General features: G+C 53.0%; 3 protein-coding genes across 6 annotated transcripts; 1 reads left to right on the top strand and 2 right to left on the bottom strand.

The window, feature by feature from the left end:
- Positions 1–104: 104 nt before the first annotated feature.
- On the top strand, positions 105–11356 carry Leng8 (leukocyte receptor cluster member 8). Of its 3 annotated transcripts, XM_050129801.1 has the most exons (16): positions 105–254; positions 2039–2131; positions 2734–2905; positions 3250–3357; positions 4326–4436; positions 5257–5509; positions 5719–5860; positions 6061–6264; positions 6630–6908; positions 7001–7141; positions 7261–7546; positions 7951–8052; positions 8138–8206; positions 8294–8423; positions 8504–8711; positions 10101–11356. In XM_050129801.1, the coding sequence occupies exons 2-16, from the start codon at positions 2094–2096 to the stop codon at positions 10261–10263; spliced, it is 2406 nt and encodes an 801-aa protein (XP_049985758.1). In that variant the 5' UTR covers positions 105–254; positions 2039–2093; the 3' UTR covers positions 10264–11356. The 3 variants fall into 3 exon arrangements, with proteins under 3 accessions (XP_049985758.1, XP_049985757.1, XP_049985760.1); XM_050129800.1 differs by having other exon boundaries at positions 8504–10243; XM_050129803.1 differs by lacking the exon at positions 4326–4436 and having other exon boundaries at positions 8504–10243.
- On the bottom strand, positions 10918–13357 carry Leng9 (leukocyte receptor cluster member 9). The gene has a single exon (XM_050129804.1). The coding sequence runs from the start codon at positions 12923–12925 to the stop codon at positions 11399–11401; it is 1527 nt and encodes a 508-aa protein (XP_049985761.1). The 5' UTR covers positions 12926–13357; the 3' UTR covers positions 10918–11398.
- Positions 13358–14464: 1107 nt separating this feature from the next.
- On the bottom strand, positions 14465–19870 carry Cdc42ep5 (CDC42 effector protein 5). Of its 2 annotated transcripts, XM_050129886.1 has the most exons (4): positions 19371–19870; positions 18967–19073; positions 18428–18507; positions 14465–15130 (listed from the first exon to the last, which is right to left on the bottom strand). In XM_050129886.1, the coding sequence occupies exon 4, from the start codon at positions 15128–15130 to the stop codon at positions 14669–14671; it is 462 nt and encodes a 153-aa protein (XP_049985843.1). In that variant the 5' UTR covers positions 18428–18507; positions 18967–19073; positions 19371–19870; the 3' UTR covers positions 14465–14668. The 2 variants fall into 2 exon arrangements, with proteins under 2 accessions (XP_049985843.1, XP_049985842.1); XM_050129885.1 differs by lacking the exon at positions 18428–18507 and having other exon boundaries at positions 19371–19866.
- Positions 19871–20108: the final 238 nt, after the last annotated feature.

Genomic DNA, 20108 nt, shown 5'->3' with positions numbered 1-20108 from the left:
GCCCAGCTCTCAGTTTGCTGACAACGCCCACACGCAATTGCGTAGGCGGGATAGGTGGAGGGTGGTTCAAAGCGAGCGGTGACATCCATTGGCTGTACGCGACACGGGGCGGGTACAGACGTCTGGGTGACGCCATCACGCCGCGGTCAGGACGTTCCAGCCTCAGAAGAGCCTGCCGGTGACCGAGCGCTATCGCGGGTGTCCTGTAGCCACCGTGGCCCACCGGTGACGAACCCCGGGAGCAAGCGGTCCTGGTGAGTGTGAGGACTGGCGGGCGGACTGGCGGGCGAGCACAGGGACTCCTTCCGGCTCCGCGCTCGGCGAGCCCGGGCCTGCTTGGTCGGGCTAACCGACGCCGCTCCCAGCGTCTGTGAAGGGTGTGGCCGTCGGCGCATGCGCCCGGGGTTTGTGTGCGCGCGGCTGGCGACACTGCGCGTGCGCACGCGCTTCCGCTTCGCCACAGTCCCTGGGAACGCTGCGGACCCTAGTGCCCTAGGCGCTCCCCTCGCGGCCCCATTGACCCGCTGTTACGCCGGCCCCGAGTTGCCCTGGGCAACCCAGAGAGACCATCCTCGCGACTTGGTGCGGAGGCACGGCCTGGCTGGTGGCTGACCGCGGGGATAAAGGAGGGTCGCTTGGGCTCAGGGTGGCCTCCATCTCCACCTGGTGGCGTGGACCCCATGCCTGCGGGACAGCCAGGTGCATAGAGTCTATGTTGTCCTCGTCTGTCAGATCCCTGACCCCTAGGCCTCACTCCTAATATCAGTTAGTACTACCAGGGTCTCCCACTTGCTTCCCTACTTTCGACCGACCCCTTGACTCCACCCAGTGGTCTGTCTGTTTTTCTTTTTCTTTTTTTGGTTTTTCGAGACAGGTTTCTCTGTGTAACAGTCCTAGCTGTCCTGGAACTAGCTCTTGTAGACCAGGCTGGCCTCAAACTCATAGGGATTCCCCTGCCTCCACCTCCCAAGTGTTGGGATTAAAGGCGTGCACTACCACTGCCTGGCCCTGTTTTTTTTTTTTTTTTTTCTTAATGTCTTTGAGGCCTGTCATTGCCCCTAAGGCTTCCTGCAAGCTTTCTGGTTCTTCCATGGGCTTCTTTGCTGTAAATTCTATTGTTTTGGCCTCAAGTCCTGACCCCAAGGCAGTCCTTCATGTTTCTGTCACCCCACCCTTCACCCCTAATGGTTTCTTAAGAAAATTGTGGGCCTCCCACATCACCCCGAAAACTTTATCTGCAGACATCGTACCAAGGGATTGCCTGTTGTTTCTTCCAGACTAGCTCCTGCTCCCAGGAACATCTCATACAAGTCTCTGTCCTCTGGGGGCTCTTCATTGATTCAAGTGCTGACAGCCAGTGACTTCACATAAGGAGAGCCTCCCCCACCTCCACTTTCTGTTGCTCCTCAGTGAGACATCCTGAGATTCCCTTTCTCTTTGAAAACTTTGCTTTGTTCTCCGTGTTACTCTCAGTCCCGGCTCCATGATCCTCTGTGTGTCCCCAGAAACTTCCCTCTTGCCAAACGTCTTGGTAGCTAATGCTTTATTCACGGGTAGTTAAGACTACTCACTGGATAGTACCTGCCTTCTTTCTGCTTCTTTAGAACCTGTATCAATACTCTAGGAATTGCCATTGGATTCCCTGCCCAGGACGTGGGTCTCCACATCCACCACCTCAGTCTGGTTTCCCCTCGAGTCCACTCTGATCGTTTCATCATCATCTCTGTCTTTCACTTTTACATCCTGCATTTTAGGGAGTCCAGTGTCTTCCTTTCATGCTCAAGTCTCTTCATTCCACAAGAGGAATTGTCTGATTATTTTTACTGGTTTTAGAAACAGGATTTCAACATGTAGCCTAGGCAGGCTTTGAACTCCCAAAAGAGTGTTGGGATTGCAGTCATGAGCCACCATGCTTGGATTCTTTTCCATTCTTTACCAGTGCTCCTTTCTATGAGATACTCTGTCTTTCCTATCTATCCTTTTATGGATCCAACATTCTTTCTTCCTCCTTAGGTCTAACTCATCTTTTTTCTTATAGACAGTGAAAAAGCAGTCTGGCTCCCGAGGTCAACTCCCTATACCCCAAGGTCCAGATGGCGGCCAACGTGGGTGATCAGCGCAGCACAGATTGGTTAGTAGGACTAGGGGAACACAGCCCGTGGTGCTGGGAAAGAGGAACAAAATACAATGGGACTTCTTTGCACGGCCTGGAAGAAGAAATCCACATTCTGGGGGCTAGGGTGGAGGGGCAAGCTTCCCGTCTGAGCTTTCTGTGTGTGCATACCGGTGTGTATGTGTGTGTGTGAGTGTATAATTCACACTCATGTAGCTCAGAAGAGGCATGAGATCCCTTGGAGCTAGAGTTATAGGTGTCTGTGAGCCACTTGACATAGGTGCTGGGAACTGAACTCGCAACATCTGCAAGATCAGCAAATGCTCTTAAATACGGGCCATCTCTCCAGCCCCCTCTTACTGTCTTTCTGATAATTCCTTTTTTGTTTTTTTTTTGTCCCCCCCCCCATAGTTGGCCATATCAGAATTCATTGACTTGTAAAAGATTGAGTCCTTTTAAGGTCACGTAAAGTTTTGTGTATACTGGTCAACCTTCTGTTTGCTTGGCACTTGCTATGTGCCAGCTTCAGCTATGGCTGTGGTAGGTAGGGATCTTAGCTCTGGAACTTTGACCTTGTCTGCCTGTGTACAGTAGCACATAACTCTGTCTCACCTTTGCAGGTCTTCTCAGTATGGCATGGTGGCTGGAGCCAGCAGAGAGAATGGCATGGAGACCCCTATGCACGAGAACCCAGAGTGGGAGAAGGCCCGCCAGGCCCTGGCCAGCATTAGCAAAGCAGGGGCTGCCAGTAGCTCCAAAGCCAGTAGCAGTGGGCCGGTGTCCAGTGCACAAGTGAGAATGGCACACAGGACTTGGAACTGCTGTGCTGGGTGGGGCTGTTGCTGAGGGAAGGATGGGGAGGATGCTGACTTTCAGAGAATGGCATGCCTTAGCAGACTGGAAATATGTTTCCCTGTTAACTAAACCAACAACTTTGAGTCAGCTAGGGTCTGAGTGATCCTAAGGAGGGAGACTTGCCCCATCTTCCAGAAGTCTACTCTTACTGTAGAGGCATGGACTCCATTTCTTTTCTGTGGTTAACTCTGCACTAAAGGCCTGTCCTCTTGGGACTGTAGTGCTTGTAGATTCCTGTGGCTGTACTGACAGATACGTACATGCTGCTTTTGTCTCCACAGTATGTCTCTCAGGCAGAAGCCTCAGCTTTGCAGCAGCAGCAGCAACAGTACTACCAGTGGTACCAGCAGTACAATTATGCCTATCCTTACAGCTACTACTACCCCATGGTAAGTACCTGACTATAGGGTGAGAGCTTTCTGTCTGTGTGGGGCGTGGCTAGTGGGGGTGAAGACAGACATAGCAGTGTGCAGAAACCTACCAGTATCCCCTAATGTAAATCCCAGCTTCCTGTTCCGGTCTCACAAGATCTGACTTGTCCGTGTTCCATCCCACTGCCTCCTTACCCTAGGACTTTAGGATATCCTAGTCCCCTGTGCTTTGCTCTGCTGCAGCTTTCCATTTTACTGTGCTCACTTCAAGATTCCTTGCTGCCCAGAGAGCATCTTCAGAGAGCCTTCCACTGCCAAACTGTTCAAGTCATATTCCTGCTTCTCTTCTTTGCCTTGATTTCTTTCATGCTAATTACTGTGGGACGTTACCCACTTACACCTATAGCTGTATAGCTATGTGTGGACATTGTTAAACCCGGGATTTGTTTTTCTTTTTGAGTCAGAAGTCTCTATATAGCCCAGGTTGACTTCAACCACTTCTCCTGCCTCAGCCTCCTGAATATACATCACCACAACAAGCTTGCCTTTTTTTTTTTTTTTTTTTTAATTTTAATTTTTTAAAGACAAGGTCTCACTGTGTAGGCCTGGTTGGCCTGGAACTAGCTATGTAGATTAGGCTTGCCTCACACTCCACAGAAATCCACCTGTCTCCATCCTGGCTCATAAGTCCTATGATTAAAGGGGTGAGCCTGTCCCTGTCTCCTGCCTGTCTCTTAATCATAGCATTAGAAATGCTGGCACTCACTGCTTCTTTTCACTTGATAGCAAGACCTATGGGTGCTGGCATGTGTGGAATGAAGAGGCTTTTGGTTTTGATTTTTTTGAAAATACATGATTTGGTGCATTTGTATGGTGGAAAGAACAAGGGCCTGGTGTTTACAGCCTCTTGAGTTGAGCATGGGTCCAAGGGAGGCCGAAGGCATGAGCAGCCTTCACTAACTCCGGCTCCTCCTGTGCCTTGGCAGAGCATGTACCAGAGCTACGGCTCCCCCTCCCAGTATGGGATGGCCAGCTCCTACGGCTCAGCTACAGCCCAGCAGCCATCGGCTCCCCAGCACCAAGGGACTCTGAACCAGGTAATGCTTTGCCTAGCTGCTCCTGGTAAGCTGGGAGCAAGAGCTTTTGAAGGGACTTGCAACCATGAATGGTCTGCACTATTTCAAAGCTGCTCCCTCCCCTCTCACTTGTTCTTTCTTGTCAAGCACCTTCTAAAGTAAAAGCTTAGCTTTTAAAACTAAGATGGGCTTGAGGCTGGGCAAGGTCCGGGGGCTGTAATGTTGGGGAGATGGCAGGAGCAGTTTGTAGTTTGGCAGTCTGCCTTCTCTCTTTTTCTCCAGTACGTGTACTCACAACTGTGTTCAGGAGCTAGTGTGCCCCCTGCACACACAGCAAGTGGTGTACACACACCCACACCCATACCTACCCAACATGCTGCCTTTGCAACTGGTGCAACCTAGAGGAGTGGAGGACCCTAGGGCATAGGAAGTACATTGACCTGGCTTTGAGTCCTTGCTTTGCTTCACTGTTCTCTACACATTAGTGGCTCCTCAGAGTTGAGAGGATGCAGCCTTTCATAGAGCTTGAGTAAGTGTGTTGTCACGTGTTGATGTGCTCAAGAGAACCCTAGTGGATGTGTCGTCGGTGGCTTTTAATAGAGTCAGGCCCCAGTGTTGGCACTGGTGGTAGGTAGCTGAGCCTATGGAAAGTTGCTCAGCCTCTTGAGTCTGAGACCTCTCTGTTGTGGGAAGGATAGCTAGTAAAAATAGATACCCCAGGAAGCCACCAATCATACGGAGTGGCAACCCCCAGAAGATTGTAGCACTTACTGCTGAAGAAGGTGACTTTAAGAACATCAGGATGCTGCCTGCTGCCTTCAGCCTCTGCTTCTTCCCACAGCCTCCGGTCCCTGGCATGGATGAGAGTATGGCCTACCAGGCCTCCCCTCAGCAGCTACCTGCAGCTCAGCCCCCTCAGCCCTCAAACCCTCAGCATGGGACACATGGTCTAAGCAATGGCCCTCAGCCTGGAACAGCCCCAGCCACTCAGCACAGTCAGACAGGGGCACCTACAGGGCAGACCTATGGGCCACACAGCTACAGTGAGCCTGCCAAGCCCAAGAAGGGTCAGCAGCTGTGGACCCGCATGAAACGTGAGTTAGCAGACTTGGGGGTCAGAAAGTTGGAGCCCATTTGTGAACCACCCAGAGTGACTGGACCTTTGTCAGGGTGTTGTGATCGACTCTAGTCTAGGGAAAGACTGTTCTGGAACAGATTTGCTCATGCTAGAGACCTGCTCCAGCGCTGGCCAGTTTGAATGTCTGGGAAGGACCTAACTCCAATCTCTGCTGTCCTCCCACAGCAGCCCCTGGAACTGGAGGTCTCAAGTTCAACATCCAGAAGCGGCCCTTTGCTGTCACCAACCAGAACTTCAGCTCCAATACAGAGGGGCAACACAGTAGCTTTGTTTCCCAGCCCAGCTCTGAGAAAGCCCAGAACCATAGGTAAGTCTCATCCCCATCCCTACCTACCCATGCTCTGTGTTCACCAGTGTCTGTTCTCTAAGGTCCCTCCGTGTGCCTCATGTGGTGAAGGGAACCCTGGGAATATGTGGTGTAGGACTGCCATCTAAGATCACAGTAAAACTTGTGCTGAGATGTGGGGTCCTCTCACCTGAGTGCTCTCATCTGTCTTATTCCCACAGTGGGCCATCTGGCCGGGGAAACCTGTCTGGGAAGCCGGACGATTGGCCGCAGGATATGAAGGAATATGTTGAGCGGTGCTTCACTGCCTGTGAATCAGAAGAGGACAAGGACCGGACAGAGAAGCTGCTCAAGGAGGTGCTACAGGCCCGGCTCCAGGATGGCTCTGCCTATACCATTGACTGGAGCCGAGAGCCTCTGCCTGGGTCAGTCTGGGTGACACTATGAGGGAGTGGGGATGCTGGGTCCTGGCCTGGGGACTTGGGCCTCAAAAACTGACAGCTCTATCTCAGGACCCTTTGGGGAGGGTAGAAAGCCCAGGAGTGATCAAGGATAGGGTTTTGGGGAGTGGGCAGGTCTGGCTGGGGAGGTATGGGTGGCTTTGTGGCTAAGAGCATCCCCTGGACACAGACAATCTTGGGCTTGGTCCCTTTCCTGCACCACAATGGCTGAGTTGCCAGGGTAAGTGCCTCTCTGTTCTGAGGTTTTGTGGCCCTGGGCCACAGGGTGGGGTCTGCAGTCCTGCAGGTTGGTGGCTGGTTGGTAATGCCCTGCCCTGCTATATCCTCAGGCTGACCAGGGAGCCTGTGACTGAGAGCCCCAAGAAGAAACGGTGGGAGGCCCCTAGCAGCCTTCACCCTCCCAGGGGGGCAGGCTCAGTGACCAGGGGCGGGGGTGCCCAATCCCAGCGAGGGACACCTGGGTCTGGGGGTGCTGGCCGAGCCCGGGGTAGCAGCTTCGCCAAGTTCGGCAACCGCAACGTCTTCATGAAGGACAACAGCTCTTCCTCCAGCACAGATTCGCGGTCACGCTCTTCATCCAGGTCCCCTACCCGTCACTTCCGGAGGAGGTGTGCAAGCTTGTACTGGAGGGCAGCTGGGAGGGGGCTGATGCCTCCTAACCCTTGTGCTTCAGGCCTGACTTTTCTGTTTCCCTATTTAGTGACTCCCACTCAGACTCTGACAGCTCTTACTCAGGGAATGAGTGTCACCCTGTAGGCCGCAGGAACCCACCCCCCAAGGGTCGGGGTGGTCGCGGGGCCCACATGGATCGGGGCCGAGGCAGGGCGCAGCGAGGAAAGAGGTGAGCTTTGGGTGGGATTTCTTTCCTAGGCATAGGTGGAGTTGATTGGGTCTCACAGGTGGGGTAGATGGCCTTCAGAGTGACTGAAGACATTGGCCTTCTTTACGCTTTGTCCCCAGGCATGACCTAGCTCCCACCAAACGCAGCCGCAAGAAGATGGCAGCAATTGAGTGTGAGGACCCAGAGCGTGAGCTTAAGAAGCAAAAGAGGGCAGCCCGCTTTCAGCATGGGCACTCACGCCGCCTGCGCCTTGAACCTTTGGTGCTGCAGATGAGTAACCTGGAAAGCAGTGGAGCTGACCCTGACTGGCAGGAGCTACAGATTGTGGGCACCTGTCCTGACATCACAAAGCACTATCTACGGCTCACCTGCGCCCCAGACCCATCAACTGTGCGACCTGTGGCTGTGAGTCCCAGGCAGTGGGTCCACCACCAGGAGGTGTTAGCATTAGGCCAGGGAGGTGGCAGCTCTGGCTCTGAGAAGACCCTAGCGTGCAGGCTCTTCACACTTGGGACATAGCCTGGCCACAGTCAGCCTTACTACAAGCAAAGTCAAGGCAGACTTTCATATGGGACCCTGGAGCCAGGTGGCCTTGCAAAGGCAGCTCTTACTCTGCTTCAGTATGGCACAGCACTATGTGTCAACAGGAAGTTGTGGGGCACTGAGTCTTGCTGTGTGTTGCTCGGTTTGTTTGTTCATAGCAGTGGTGACCCACTGATAGAGGCTGTGCTGCAGCTCTCTGAGCAGTGACACCGTGGCTTTGGCCTGTCAGCTGTCTGTACACTCAGCCTTGATTCTATTCCCTGCAGGTTTTGAAGAAGTCTCTGTGCATGGTCAAGTCCCACTGGAAGGAGAAACAGGACTATGCCTTCGCCTGTGAGCAGATGAAGTCCATTAGGCAGGACCTCACGGTAAGTCAGTTGCTGCGGGGCTCTGTTGTCAGCCATCTTGCCCTGCTCTGCTCTGCCTGACTCTCTGCCCGTTCCCACTGCCCAGGTACAAGGCATCCGCACTGAGTTCACTGTGGAGGTGTATGAGACACATGCCCGCATTGCCTTGGAGAAGGTAGGGAGTAGGCAACTGCCATGGGGCACCCACCCTTTTGAAGCCACCTGTACTTGCCTGTTCTTACACCCCTTCCTCCACGCTCAGGGTGACCATGAAGAATTCAACCAGTGCCAGACTCAACTCAAGTCTCTGTACGCGGAAAACTTGGCAGGCAATGTGGGTGAATTTACTGCATACCGAATCCTCTACTACATCTTCACCAAGAACTCTGGGGGTAAGAGGCCATCCTAACATGATGGGTGCCGTGCCCAAGGTGGCACCCTGTCACCTGACCTCCAGTTATCTCTTGTGCAGACATCACTACGGAGCTGGCATACCTCACAAGGGAGCTGAAAGCAGACCCCTGTGTGTCCCACGCATTGGCACTGAGGGCAGCGTGGGCCCTAGGCAACTACCACCGCTTCTTCCGGCTCTATTGCCATGCACCTTGTATGTCTGGCTACCTTGTGGACAAGTTTGCAGACCGGGAGCGCAAGGCTGCCCTCAAGGCCATGATCAAAACGTATGTGGCACTGCACTCTGCTGCCTTTTGTGCTGTGGCTCTGCCACTCTCCTGCTCACGTGACCGCTGGCCCTCACTGCTTTCCCCTCAGCCACCCTGTTCCAGGTTTTCTCCCACTGTTCTTCCCTCGCTCCTCCTGGTGTCACGTCCTCTCCTCCCTGCACTCCTCTCTCACATCAGCTTGAAACCCCTTTTCCAGGCCTTTGCCTGCAGCTACTTGCTGTTCTTCTTCCTGACATAGTTATTAGAAAGGGTGGCCTGGCTCATATTGTTAGCAGTCTCTTGAAATGTCTTTCTGGGACAGTGTGATTGGGGCCTATGGCACAGGGGGTGGTGTGGCAAGGCCCTCTGGTCATCATACTTCATGAGGCTTGCCCATGTGGGGAAGAGATGGTCCCCATGCTGCTGCCATCTAGTGGGTGGAGACCAGGAATGCTGTGCAACAAAAGGCCCCATAGCAGTGTGCCAGTCTTGCTAAGGTTGAGAAACCCTGGTAAATATATCTGTCAAGAGTCTCAAGGGGTCTTGAATGCCGGGCTAAGCAACATTTTCTCATTTGGTCCTGTTATGGTGGGACCTGCCGAAGAAATTGTTCTAGGATTTTGTTTTAGTCAGTCTACTCAAGGGAGTGAGATGAGTGGGCACCGAGCTGTCAGCTTTTTATGGTCCAATGAGCAGCCCTCAAGCCTCAGTGGTGCAAGTGATTCTTACCCTGTTCTTAGTCAACCTTAGCTACATAGCACAAATGGTCCTTGTGAGTACTCAGGGCCCTGGCTTGTGTTGACCTCATTCTCACAGCACCTTTCCTATGAACTTGGCAGACAAGTCCCTGTCATGGCCTAGAAGGTCACCTGAAAGACAGGAAGGCTGCCCTGTCCCAGAGCCATAGAGTACCTGGGTTCCAGATACTTGAAACCAAGTAGCTAAAGGGCTGCGATGGCCTGCAGGAAAGGGTCCCCAAAACTAGTAGAACATGTACAAAATTAGGGCATCTTGGTACCAACCAGAAAGCACTGCTGAGTGTGACACTCTGTGCAAACATCCTCGAGGGTGGAGTATCACTGTCCCTACCCTCCAAGCCTTTGTACCACTTACTCTGTCTGGCTCCAGCCCCTCAGCCAGCAGAGGAGCCATCTGGGCCCTTTCCCTCCTGCCCCCTCCTTCCTGGACAGGTAAGTGTGGGCAAGGGGGGGCAACTGGGCACTGGGGCTACCAACCCCATCCCTGGCCCCCCCAAGCCGCTAACATGGGGAGGTTGGGAGGGGCTGCAGAAGCCAGCAGGTTCCTTGCTGAGGAAAATTCTGGGAGCCCAGATGGGGAGCATTGCTCCCTGCTCTTGGGCCCTCCCTTGTCTGCTTGCCTCATCATTTTCTCCTCTTGTCTCCATAGCTTCCGCCCTGCGCTGCCAGTCTCCTACCTGCAGGCCGAGCTGGCCTTCGAGGGCGAGGCCGCCTGCCGGGCCTTCCTAGAGCCCTTGGGCCTGTCCTACACGGGCCCGGACAACTCCAGCGTGGACTGCCGCCTCAGCCTGGCGCAGCTGCCAGCCTTCTGAGCACCCATCGAGCACGGGCGGGGTTAGGGCTGTGGCCCAGTACCGCCTTTGCGGATTTTGTTTTTGAGCCATGGACATGGGTTGTAAATTAATTTGTGGGGAGAAGGCTCCAGGAAGAGCCAGCATCCCTACCCCCGTTTCCCACCGGGGATCTGTACAGAGATTTTTCTACGTTTTTATTTTTTGTCTCACAGGGGATAATTGGGAGTATAGTGGAGGAGGGCGGGGCGGGGGCTACAGGTTCTGTGTTCCACCTCTCACCTCCACTAATGCTGTCTCAGTGTTTTTTCTCTCTCTCTTTCGAGCTCGTACTCCAGCACCTGACCCTGCGTGCTGGCCCATCCCATGTTGGGGGGTCAGCAGAAAGAAGACAGGCCGTCCAGCCCGCACCCGCCTGCAGCGGGGCACCAGCCAGCCACACCTAATTGCCTCGTCTGCCTCTTCATAGACTCTTGTTGCCCAGCTATTGGGGCCTCAGTGTTTGGGGTGAGGGGAGCTGCTTAAAGACTATGCCCCACCTTCAACCCCTCACCCCAGAAATGCCAGCCAGCACCACCAACACAGCCAGACCAGCGCCACACCGCACTGAGGACTCCAGGGCCTTCGCGGGACCATGCCAGCCGGGCTGCCTCGTCTTACTCGAGTTGTATTAAGTTGTCTCCGTGTCCCTTCCTCCCTCTGCCCCAATGTTTCTTCTGATTTTTTTTTCCCTTCCCTCCCTCCTCTTCCTTCTCCCTTCCTGCTCCCTGGTTCAACACAGGTAAAATGGTTACCCTCCCTTCCTTCCTCCCCTCTGCCTTCATGGATCACCAGCTCACGTCATGTTTCCTTCTCTTTCCTCTGTGTGTGTGTTTAAGTTATTTTTCTTCTTTCTCCCCTTTTCTTTTCACCCCTCCCTCCTCTTCTGCCATGTAACTGGAGGATGTGCTATGAGGTTGCAAACAGCTGGACTGTCAGGCTGCTTTTTTTCCAGATGCCTCCCTTCCTCCCCTTCCCACCTCTCCCCTCCCCTCCCTTCATTCTCCTTGAGCATTGAGTACAGTACATTTTGGAAGCTTGAAACCAAAAATTAAAAAGAGAGAGAGAGAAATTGTTTCTATTTGGCTTGTTTCTTCTACGAAGTTTGGAACGTTGGTCACTTGAGGGAAATCTCAGCCAGGGGCAAGTAGCTATGTCCTGCTCTGCCCATACGGCATAGCCAGAGTTTCCCTAGGGGCTGTCTTCCTAACTCCTGGTTCAAACTGAACTCAGGCTCAGGAATGCAAACCTGGGATCCCTGTGGCACCTTGGCCAGGGTGAGGTGTGGCTGTAGGCCCCCTGGGGGCTGCACCACTCTCAGCCCTTCAGCCTCCAGCCTCTGATTCAGAGTTTGAGCCATGCCTGCCAGTGTGGGGGAGGGTATGGCACAGAGCACGTGATGACCCAGAAGAACCAAGTCCTTGAACTGTAGCTGGGAGGGTACCTGAAGCCCTGGTTTCAGGAGGGCCCTCCGCAGAGCCCCGGTAGCTGCAGCCTCCTCCCCAGGGCCTGTCAGCCTCAGCAAGGCCATTGTCAGGTGCAGGGCCTGTACAGGTATCAGGAAAGCAGCACAAGGAGGAGCAATCCGCACCAGATGCTCTTGGGCCTTGACCACTTCTGCCCTAAGCCCAGGCTCTGTCGCCATCAGTGCCACAAAATGTGTGGGCCGGGGCTGGCGAGGGAACCTTCTTTCATCAGGCCAAGTCCCTGGAGTCCACTCACTTCCCATCTCTTCAGCAGAAAGCTTAGTAGCTTCCATGGCCTGTGCCTCCCACTGTGGAAGTAGAGTGGCTCCAGGTGTCTCTAGTGAGTTCAAGATCTCCTTTACTCCTGTGAAGCACCCGCTTGCCTCTGGTGTTCCTGCCTCTGTGGTCCGATTCAGGACAGTCTCTCTGGTTGCCCCACCCTCTTTGGGTATCTCCAGCCCCGAATCAAGCCCAGTTTTATTTTCCTTAGTTGCCCCACCGTCTTCGGGTATCTCCAGGCCCGAATCAAGCCCAGTTCTGTTCTCTTTGGTTGCCGCACCCTCTTCAGTTGTCTCCAGGCCCGAATCAAGCCTAGTTCTTGCCGGGTTTCCACTCCCTTCCTTAGGGCCATCCTGAGTGTCCTGACCCTCGAAAGCCGCACCTGTCTTCTCTGTGTCAGGGATTTCTGGTGCAACCTCTGGCCAGTACTCGTTCCCGTCGTCCAGTGCGTCCAGGATAGTGGGTCCCCGTCCAGCCACAGAGCCCGAGCCAAAAATGAGGTCAGTACGCGAGGCACGGTCCCACACCAGGCGGCCGCGGAAGCGGAAGTAGCGGATGCGGTGCTGTGGCACCGCCAATACGCCGGGCCCGAGCGCTGCCAGCGGCTCGTCCCAGCAGAAGGCGCAGAAGGGCTCTTCCTGCACGCCCAGGAAGCGGTCGGTGTAGCCCACCGAAAATTCGGCAGGGTCCAGGCGCGGATCCCAGCGGATGCGCTGGATGACGTCAGCGGCAGTGCGCAGCGCCGGCTTTTTGGACCCAGACTCCGGCTGCGCGACCTCAGGGGTTGGCGCTGGGGCCCCGGGGTGTGGCTGACGGCAGCGTGCGCCGAAGCGACAGCGGCCCTCTAGGAAGAAGCGACAGACCGAGGGGGCCTCGGAGGAATCGGCCCCTGCCTCCATGGTACCGCAGCACACTGGGCAGCCTCAGTCCACGACGTTGAGCCCCAACTGTGACACCAGGAGTCCCGTCCGCCTCAACCGCCTCACCCGGAGGGAGGCCAAGAGACGAGGCGGGACCTCGGAGTGTCCCACCAGCTCTGGTGCTCCCGGCCCCGCCCAGCTTATTTACGTGTAGCTGGCTTCTGAGCCTCTGGGAACCTGGTCATGCTCCGCCCAAAATGATCTTCGTGAGTCCAGCTCCTCAGAGGCCTTAGCGAGTCTAGTCCCGCCCAACCAGCCAATTAACTAGTGTGTTGAGATCCTCTCAAGAACTCAGTGGAGTCAAGTTCCATCCCATCCAACTATTTCATATGTGCTCCTCCCTTTCTGGGCTTTTGCGAGAGACAGTTCCCAACCCAAGCAAACACTTTACGTGTTCTCGGCCGCTTTCAGGGCTTCAGAGGAGCAAGGCCTCCTCTCTCCAGCCAGCTGATTTACATATATTTCCGCCCCGTGAAGTGGGGGTGGGGCTTAGAGATCCGGGCCTGCTGCAACCAAATACTTTGCTTGTGCCCTGTCCTTCTCAGGACACCACTCCGCAGCATGCGATTTACATGTACACAGCCCTTTGTGTGTGTCAGGGGCGCGAGCGGGTGTGTGTGTGTGTGTGTGTGTGTGTGTGTGTGTGTGTGTGTGTGTTCAATATCCTGGCTCCGCCCCCGACCTCCTTAAAGTGTGTAGTCCCCATACCAGTGGTTGATCATAACATACCTCACTATGAGCAAAGTGACTCCTGGTCCTGCCCCATGCAAAGTTACTTATGATTGTCCCGTCCTGTTTTTCCTGGGAGAGTGGCTTACCTTGGTCTCAACCCACTTGAACGATTTATGTATGCCCCTCCTCTCGTTGGCCTTACCTTGGCCTCGCCAAGTTTCAATGGTTTTACCTGATCCTGGTTGTGGGGTACGAGTCTTGCTCCTGTCCCCAGTCTAGAGGTTGGCACATATGACCCACCCCTCTGCAAACTTCAAAAGACCTTATTCTGAGTCCGGAAGTTGGTATCGTCCCTTCAGGGACCTAAGATAGCCACTCTCCAAGCCGATTGATAAATACTAGAGGTCCCCTCTTTCCGGGAACCTTTGAGAATCTGGTTCCACCCTCAGTCCATGATATAGGCCTAGAGAGCCCCGCACCTCTAGGGTGTTAAAACATCTGGACATCTATGGGCTCAGGGTTAACTTTGTGCCCAGATTTGTGACGCAACAGCTACCGCGCATGGCGACACTTAGTTGGTGGGAGCAGAAGCCCTACCTACCGGGACCATGCCTCTCATGGCTCCAAGGAGTACCCAACCGCTCCTCTTTGCAGTTGCTCTCAGAAAAGCGAATGGCACCGCCTGGTCAAAGTGCACCTGGGGGATGTGTAGGGCCAGGCGTCTATGACTCTTCAAACCAAATGTTACCCTAGGTGGTGCTAAGCAAACCACGGTGTCTGGACTTTATCCAGGTAGCAATGAGGCTGGGTCAATATTTGAAGAATGAATAAGACTGTGGGAGCGGCCAGGTGCGAGACTCCACCTTTGGGAGTGGTTTATTACATGGATAATTGGACTTGGCTTTTAGTTGGTAGCAATCGACCACTGTCCTGCCTCTGCACCTCTTCCCGTAAAAAGTGAACAGACACAGCACTGGCACAAACCTCAGCCATTTATGTGTACAAAAGTGGGTTATTCGGCGGGACTGAGGGGGTGCAGGAATCAGGACACTACAGGCCTATGACGTCGTCCAGTGGGAGGTCAGCATTGGGGTGGCAGCGGGCCTTCTGGTGCTGCGTTCCAGGGTGGGTGTCTCCGACAGGCTTGGTGGCTGTTGCTTCAGCACGCTCCGCGTCCATGACGCCTAGCACCGCGTCTAGCATAGAGGGGCCCAGGTCCAGGTGAAAGGACAACAGCGGGTCCGCAGGTGAAGGCACTCGGAGACCAGGCGCAGGGGGCTGTGGAACTGCAGGTGGAGGGACAGAATGCGGGGCCCCGACTGGTGGTGTGTGGGGCTCGGGGCGTGGGCCGCCCCCGTGGCGATTCAGGAACGAGGTGTCCCCGAAGGCATCGCCACCGCGCCCCACATGCAATGTGTGCCTGAAGTCTCCAAGGGGCGCCGAGATAGACAGTGCTCCACGCTCCAGTCGCTTCTTGGGCTGCGCAGGGCCCAGCTGCTTCAGCACCGGCATCTGTGGGGGCACAGGCATATCAGAGCTGCCTCACCCTGGAGCCCTACCTCTATGTTCCAGACCTGCCTAGTCAGCCTCAAAAATGCTGTGAGAGCCCAAGGTCACTACTGTTGGACTCAAATTTTAAGTTTTTCTGATTCTAACATGTCCATGATCATATTACACTATGTGGGGCACCCCAGTAACTAATATTTGAGCCTTCTTGGAGAGTAAGTACCAAATAATTACTTTCGGATTACTTCCCAACCAGACTAGTAAAAATCTCCAGTAAGCATTAGCTGTAGATGAAGTATAGATGAAGATTACCAGTGCCCAATCCTTGAAGACGGGGCAGACTCTATCCAGTGAGTACCCTGGGCACAGGTTTAGGATCAACCACACACGCTCAAGCGCCCTTCCCTCCACACACACTGAAGAAGTGTACTAGGAAGGCTCTACAGAGCATGTGCAAAATTCACTGTACAGACGACATGAACATTCTCATTTGGGAGGCTTTGGATGGTCCAGGGGAGCTTTATATTTATGCAGAATTTTAAAATTAAAATATGCTTTGGGGAGCATCTAGGGCATAACATCACCTAAGATATAACATCTCATTTTTTAAAACACAAATAATAAAGCAAATGCCTCATGTGTTAGAACTCGGTAACAATGAGGGCCCTGAAAGATGGTGCAGAGGTAAATAGTGCTCGACCTTCCAGGGGAAGGCAAGTTCCAGGACCCAAGTCCCACATCTTACAAATTCTAAATTGTAATTTTACAACTTTCAAGTTTCTTCCATACCTATGCAGCAAAATGTCTGATGCCCTCTGTTGGCCTCTGAAGGCACTGCACCCACGTGGTGGGTCACAACCATCCATCATCATCAGTTCCAGAAGATACCCTCTTCTGACCTCCATGGGTACCAAGCATGCAGGTAGTGTACACACATATATACAGGCAAACACTCATAGGTAACATAAATGAATAAATCGAATAAGCAAATATCGGCAAGAATGACATATGCTTGCAGCTGCCAGCTTGTGAATTGTATACCAGATACGCAGTTGCTAGGTTACTGCACCTGACTGAGTGGTAAAGAGAAACCCAGCAAACCTTGGCCCATATCCTGGAGCTTAGTCTTTTTCCATGGAAACTGTGACAGGAACTTGACAACTTTGTACTTTTAACACTTACTATTATGATGAAATCCCTTGTTTCTATTTCCATCAAAACCCCACCCTTTTCCAGTTCAGTGAATCTCCACAAATTAATCCTTCGTTTTCCTGTCTATACCTCAGATAAAATGACACTGCCAACTCCCTGCAGAGCACATAGAAACATGAAGTATGATTTAATATTAAGTGCTGCCAAGCGGTCGTGCTAGTGTTGGGAGAAGAAAAGGCTGTGTCACCCAAACAATAACTGCGGAATAAAGATTAGATTTGGTAAAATACACGAGGAAGGCAAGGGAGCCAACATTGTTCTTTCAGCATTCAGAACCCTGGGAAGGATCAACGAGGATGTGAACACAAAGTACAGCCAAAACTGTTCGAAATAATTTAAATGGATGCAGTCTAAGGACTATTGGATCCATGTACGCATGCACACAAAGCCCCTCCCACAGGGAGTGAGCCTAGAAACACATGCACACTTGTGCACTTCCCATGTTTACCCTCTGCTAGGACTGAACCTAGACTTTCATACATGCTAGGAAAGTATTCTACCACTGAGTTATATCCCCAACTTTCTCTTTTTAATTTATTAGCTGGACAGTGATGGTGCATGCCTTTAATTCAAGTACTTGGGAGGCAGAGGCAGGTGGATCTCTGTGAGTTCGAGGCCAGGTCTACAGATTGAGTTCCAGGACAGCCAGGACTGTTTCACAGAGAAACCCTGTCTGGAAAACCAAAAACAAAGAAACACAAAAACAAAATTAATTTTACGTACATTGGTGTTTTGCCTGCATATAGATCTGTGTACCGCATGCATGCCTGGTGCCCACAGAGGCTAGAAGAGGGTGCCAAATCCCTTGGAACTGGAATTACATATGGTCGAGATTTGCCATGTGGGTGTGGGAATCAAACCCATGTCCTTTAGAAGAGCCAGTCAGTGCTCCTAACATCTGAATCATGCTCCAACACTGCCATGCCCTTCTCCTAAACCTCTTTTTGTTGTTCATTATGGAACAAGGCCTTACTAAGTTGTCCACACCATTCTTTGTAGCCCAGGCCTTGAACTTCGTGAACTAACAGAGTAGCTGTGATTACAGGCCAGTATTGTGATTACCACCAGTATTGGTGTTTGTTGTTGGTTTTGAGAAGATTCATTTGTCGTTTGTTTTGTTTTGTAGAGAGCATCCTACAAGACAGATCTGGATGGCCTCCAGTACAGGACAATGCTCCTGCCTCAGCCTTCACAAGGTGCTGAGCATACGAACCTGTGCCATCTTGCCCATCTCTGAAACCACTGTTGTTACAGCAGTTCCACTCTGCCCTTAACCTAGGCGAATAAACACAGTTTTACTGTAACTTGACACACAATCACCACTCCCTCCTTCACTGCAATGAAAACGAATGTTTTAATAGGCTAAGACTTGCCCTTAACAATTTAGCAGGCCCTCGGACTTTCCCTATTTTCATTTCCTTATTTTTTAACTGTGAATATTGAGTCACAGTTAAGCATAAAAATCCTCTCTGGGTGTAAATGATGTCATTCCATTCATCGTAGTACTTCCTCTGCAGAGAGAAGTGAAAAGAGGTAGAATTCAGAAAACCAGCTGCCCAGGTTTGAATCTGGCTGGGGCTGTTGCTGTGTGGCTTTGGATTAGCAGTATAACCCTTCTGACCTTGTCTTCTCTATCTGCAAAGTGGGATGCCAATAGAATGCTCTGCCTTAGCAACCAAACAGTAGATGCTCGCTGAGAAAATGCTCCATAGAATTCTACTCCCGAATTTTTTGGACTCCCGAAGATAGAACCCCGAGTTAGCTAACATCTTGGGCGTTAGGCAAGCACTCTACCTTTGAGCCATGCCCCTAGTACCTTATAGGACAATAGCTGGGGCTTATTCAACTCTGGTTTGAATAAGAGATCCTCCTCCATTTCAAGAATAAGGTGGAGAATAATCTAGCAGGACACTGGGCTTCTTCTCTGACTTAGGCCCTAGGACACACGTATGCACACAGCCCATGCATGCCTCTCACACAAGCACAGGGAGATTTTAATGCCCTAATGCCCACGAAGCTCCTGGCTGGCTTGGAGACCTTGAGGGAGTCACTTTCCCCTCAGGCTAGGTGTCCTGCACACTCAGCTCTAACCTTCAATATGCTTGTTGCTGGGTTGTCACACTCAAGGCAATGCGGTCATTCTTGGAAAAAGTTCGTCATCAGCCTAGGATCTTACAGAGGGACCGTTGTTAGGGATCAAAGCAAAGTGGGCTGGATGCAAGCACATAGGGGCCCTCGCCCGCTTGGACAGAAACACGCTCAGATAAGCAGATCTCCTCTGGCCTCTTCAACTCCCTTTCCTGGCTAGGCACTGTGTAGTTCCAGCTGCATGGGTCAGGGGCACAGCTGGTTCACCTCTGTCCTCTCTCAGCCCCAGCCCTGCCAGGACACGGAAATAACAACCCGCTCAGGAGCTGGCCCAACTGGTTCTCAGGCTGGAGGAGGGTGGAGCCCAGACCTGGCAGGGGACCCCACCGGGAGACCCCTGAGATCTTAGGACTGGCAACTCTTTTCCTAAAGCTACAGGGCTGCAACAGGGACTTTAAAGGCCCTGGTCTCTTCGTTAACTAGTCTGTCTCTTTTTATTTCCTCCGGATGAAGACCCCTGCCCACCACAACAGCCTCCTCACCTCGTGGTCTTGACTGAATGGGTCTCCGGCTCAAGCTCTGGTCCCTCCTGGCCTCGGAGGCTACCTCACTGGCGCCCTTTTCCTTCTTTTCCCGGGCGGGATCTCACCTGGCAAAAAAGCAAATGTCATGCCCAACCTGGAAGGGGTTCCAGGACCTAGGCATGTGGTCTGAGTACCATCACCTCAGGTCGGGTTCTGCGCTCTTGGGTCCCAGGAGCCCCCCCCCCCCCCAGCTCTCTTGTTTCACAGGCAGGGAGTTTCCCTGGTCTCCGCTCTCACATTCCAGGGGTCCAGGCTTCTGCACTCTTTATCATTTACGAGGGGCCAGACCGCGGTCCTCCTCCCTCAGACACAGGAGACTAGATTCCAGAGTCTGGCAAACGCTGATTGTGGTCCCTTCTTACCTGCACCAGGAACTAAGCTTCAGCCCCTCTCGGGGGCCATGGTAGCCTACCAGGCGAGCGCAGAGTCAACGCCCCAGTCAGCCTAGTTGGTCTTAACTTCTTGTCCCGGGTTGAGAGGGTTAAGCCATAGGCCCCTCCCAGCCTTCCTTATTCCCCCAAAGTTTGCCTCTAAGATTTAAAGGACTAGAAAGCCTAGATGGTGGAAACGCTGAGAGCCCTTTGAGCGGATAGTGGGTGCAGGAGGATACCAGGACTGGACGTGCTGAATGCAGGGGCAGAGCTAGGGGGATGGACGGTCGCGCCCCCAGCCCGGCCCCTCCCCCTTTCCAGCTTGGAATTTCCTGAAAGTAGGGAAGTCTGGCTGTTTAGAAGACTAATTTCTTCCAGACTGCAGCTGTTGGGGAGTGGTGCGTGCGTGTGCGTGTGTGTGTGTTCAGAAAGAGAGGGAGACAGGAAGAGAGGAAAGGAGAGAACGTGTGTGTGTGTGTCTGTGTGTGTCTGTGTGTGTGTGTGCGCGCGCGCGCGCGTGTTGAGAAGGAAAGGGAGACAGGAAGAGAGGAAAGAAGAGAACGTGTGTGTGTGTGTGTCTGTGTGTGTGTGCGCGCGCGCGTGTTGAGAAGGAAAGGGAGACAGGAAGAGAGGAAAGAAGAAAGAGTCCCGCCTGGAGAAAGAAGTGGTGTGAGTGTCCTGGAGTGATCCCCAGATGGATGTTCCTATTTCAGACACCTTCCGGAGAAG

This window comes from Alexandromys fortis, unplaced genomic scaffold, assembly GCF_014885135.2.
Source record: "Alexandromys fortis isolate MF-2015 unplaced genomic scaffold, M_Fortis_MF-2015_v1.1 scaffold_282, whole genome shotgun sequence".
NCBI lineage: Eukaryota > Metazoa > Chordata > Mammalia > Rodentia > Cricetidae > Alexandromys > Alexandromys fortis.
The sequence above is the reverse complement of the archived record's forward strand: the minus strand, read 5'-3'. Positions and strand labels throughout refer to the sequence as shown.

Bases quoted from the DNA above. Each gene is read 5' to 3' on its own strand.
- Cdc42ep5 (XM_050129886.1), bottom strand. From the start codon at position 15,130: ATGCCGGTGCTGAAGCAGCTGGGCCCTGCGCAGCCCAAGAAGCGACTG.
- Leng8 (XM_050129800.1), top strand. From the start codon at position 2,094: ATGGCGGCCAACGTGGGTGATCAGCGCAGCACAGATTG. The intron at 6,265-6,629 runs GTCAGTCTGGGT...CTATATCCTCAG, and splicing joins AGCCGAGAGCCTCTGCCTGG to GCTGACCAGGGAGCCTGTGA. The intron at 7,142-7,260 runs GTGAGCTTTGGG...CTTTGTCCCCAG, and splicing joins AGGGCGCAGCGAGGAAAGAG to GCATGACCTAGCTCCCACCA.
- Leng9 (XM_050129804.1), bottom strand. From the start codon at position 12,925: ATGGAGGCAGGGGCCGATTCCTCCGAGGCCCCCTCGGTCTGTCGCTTC.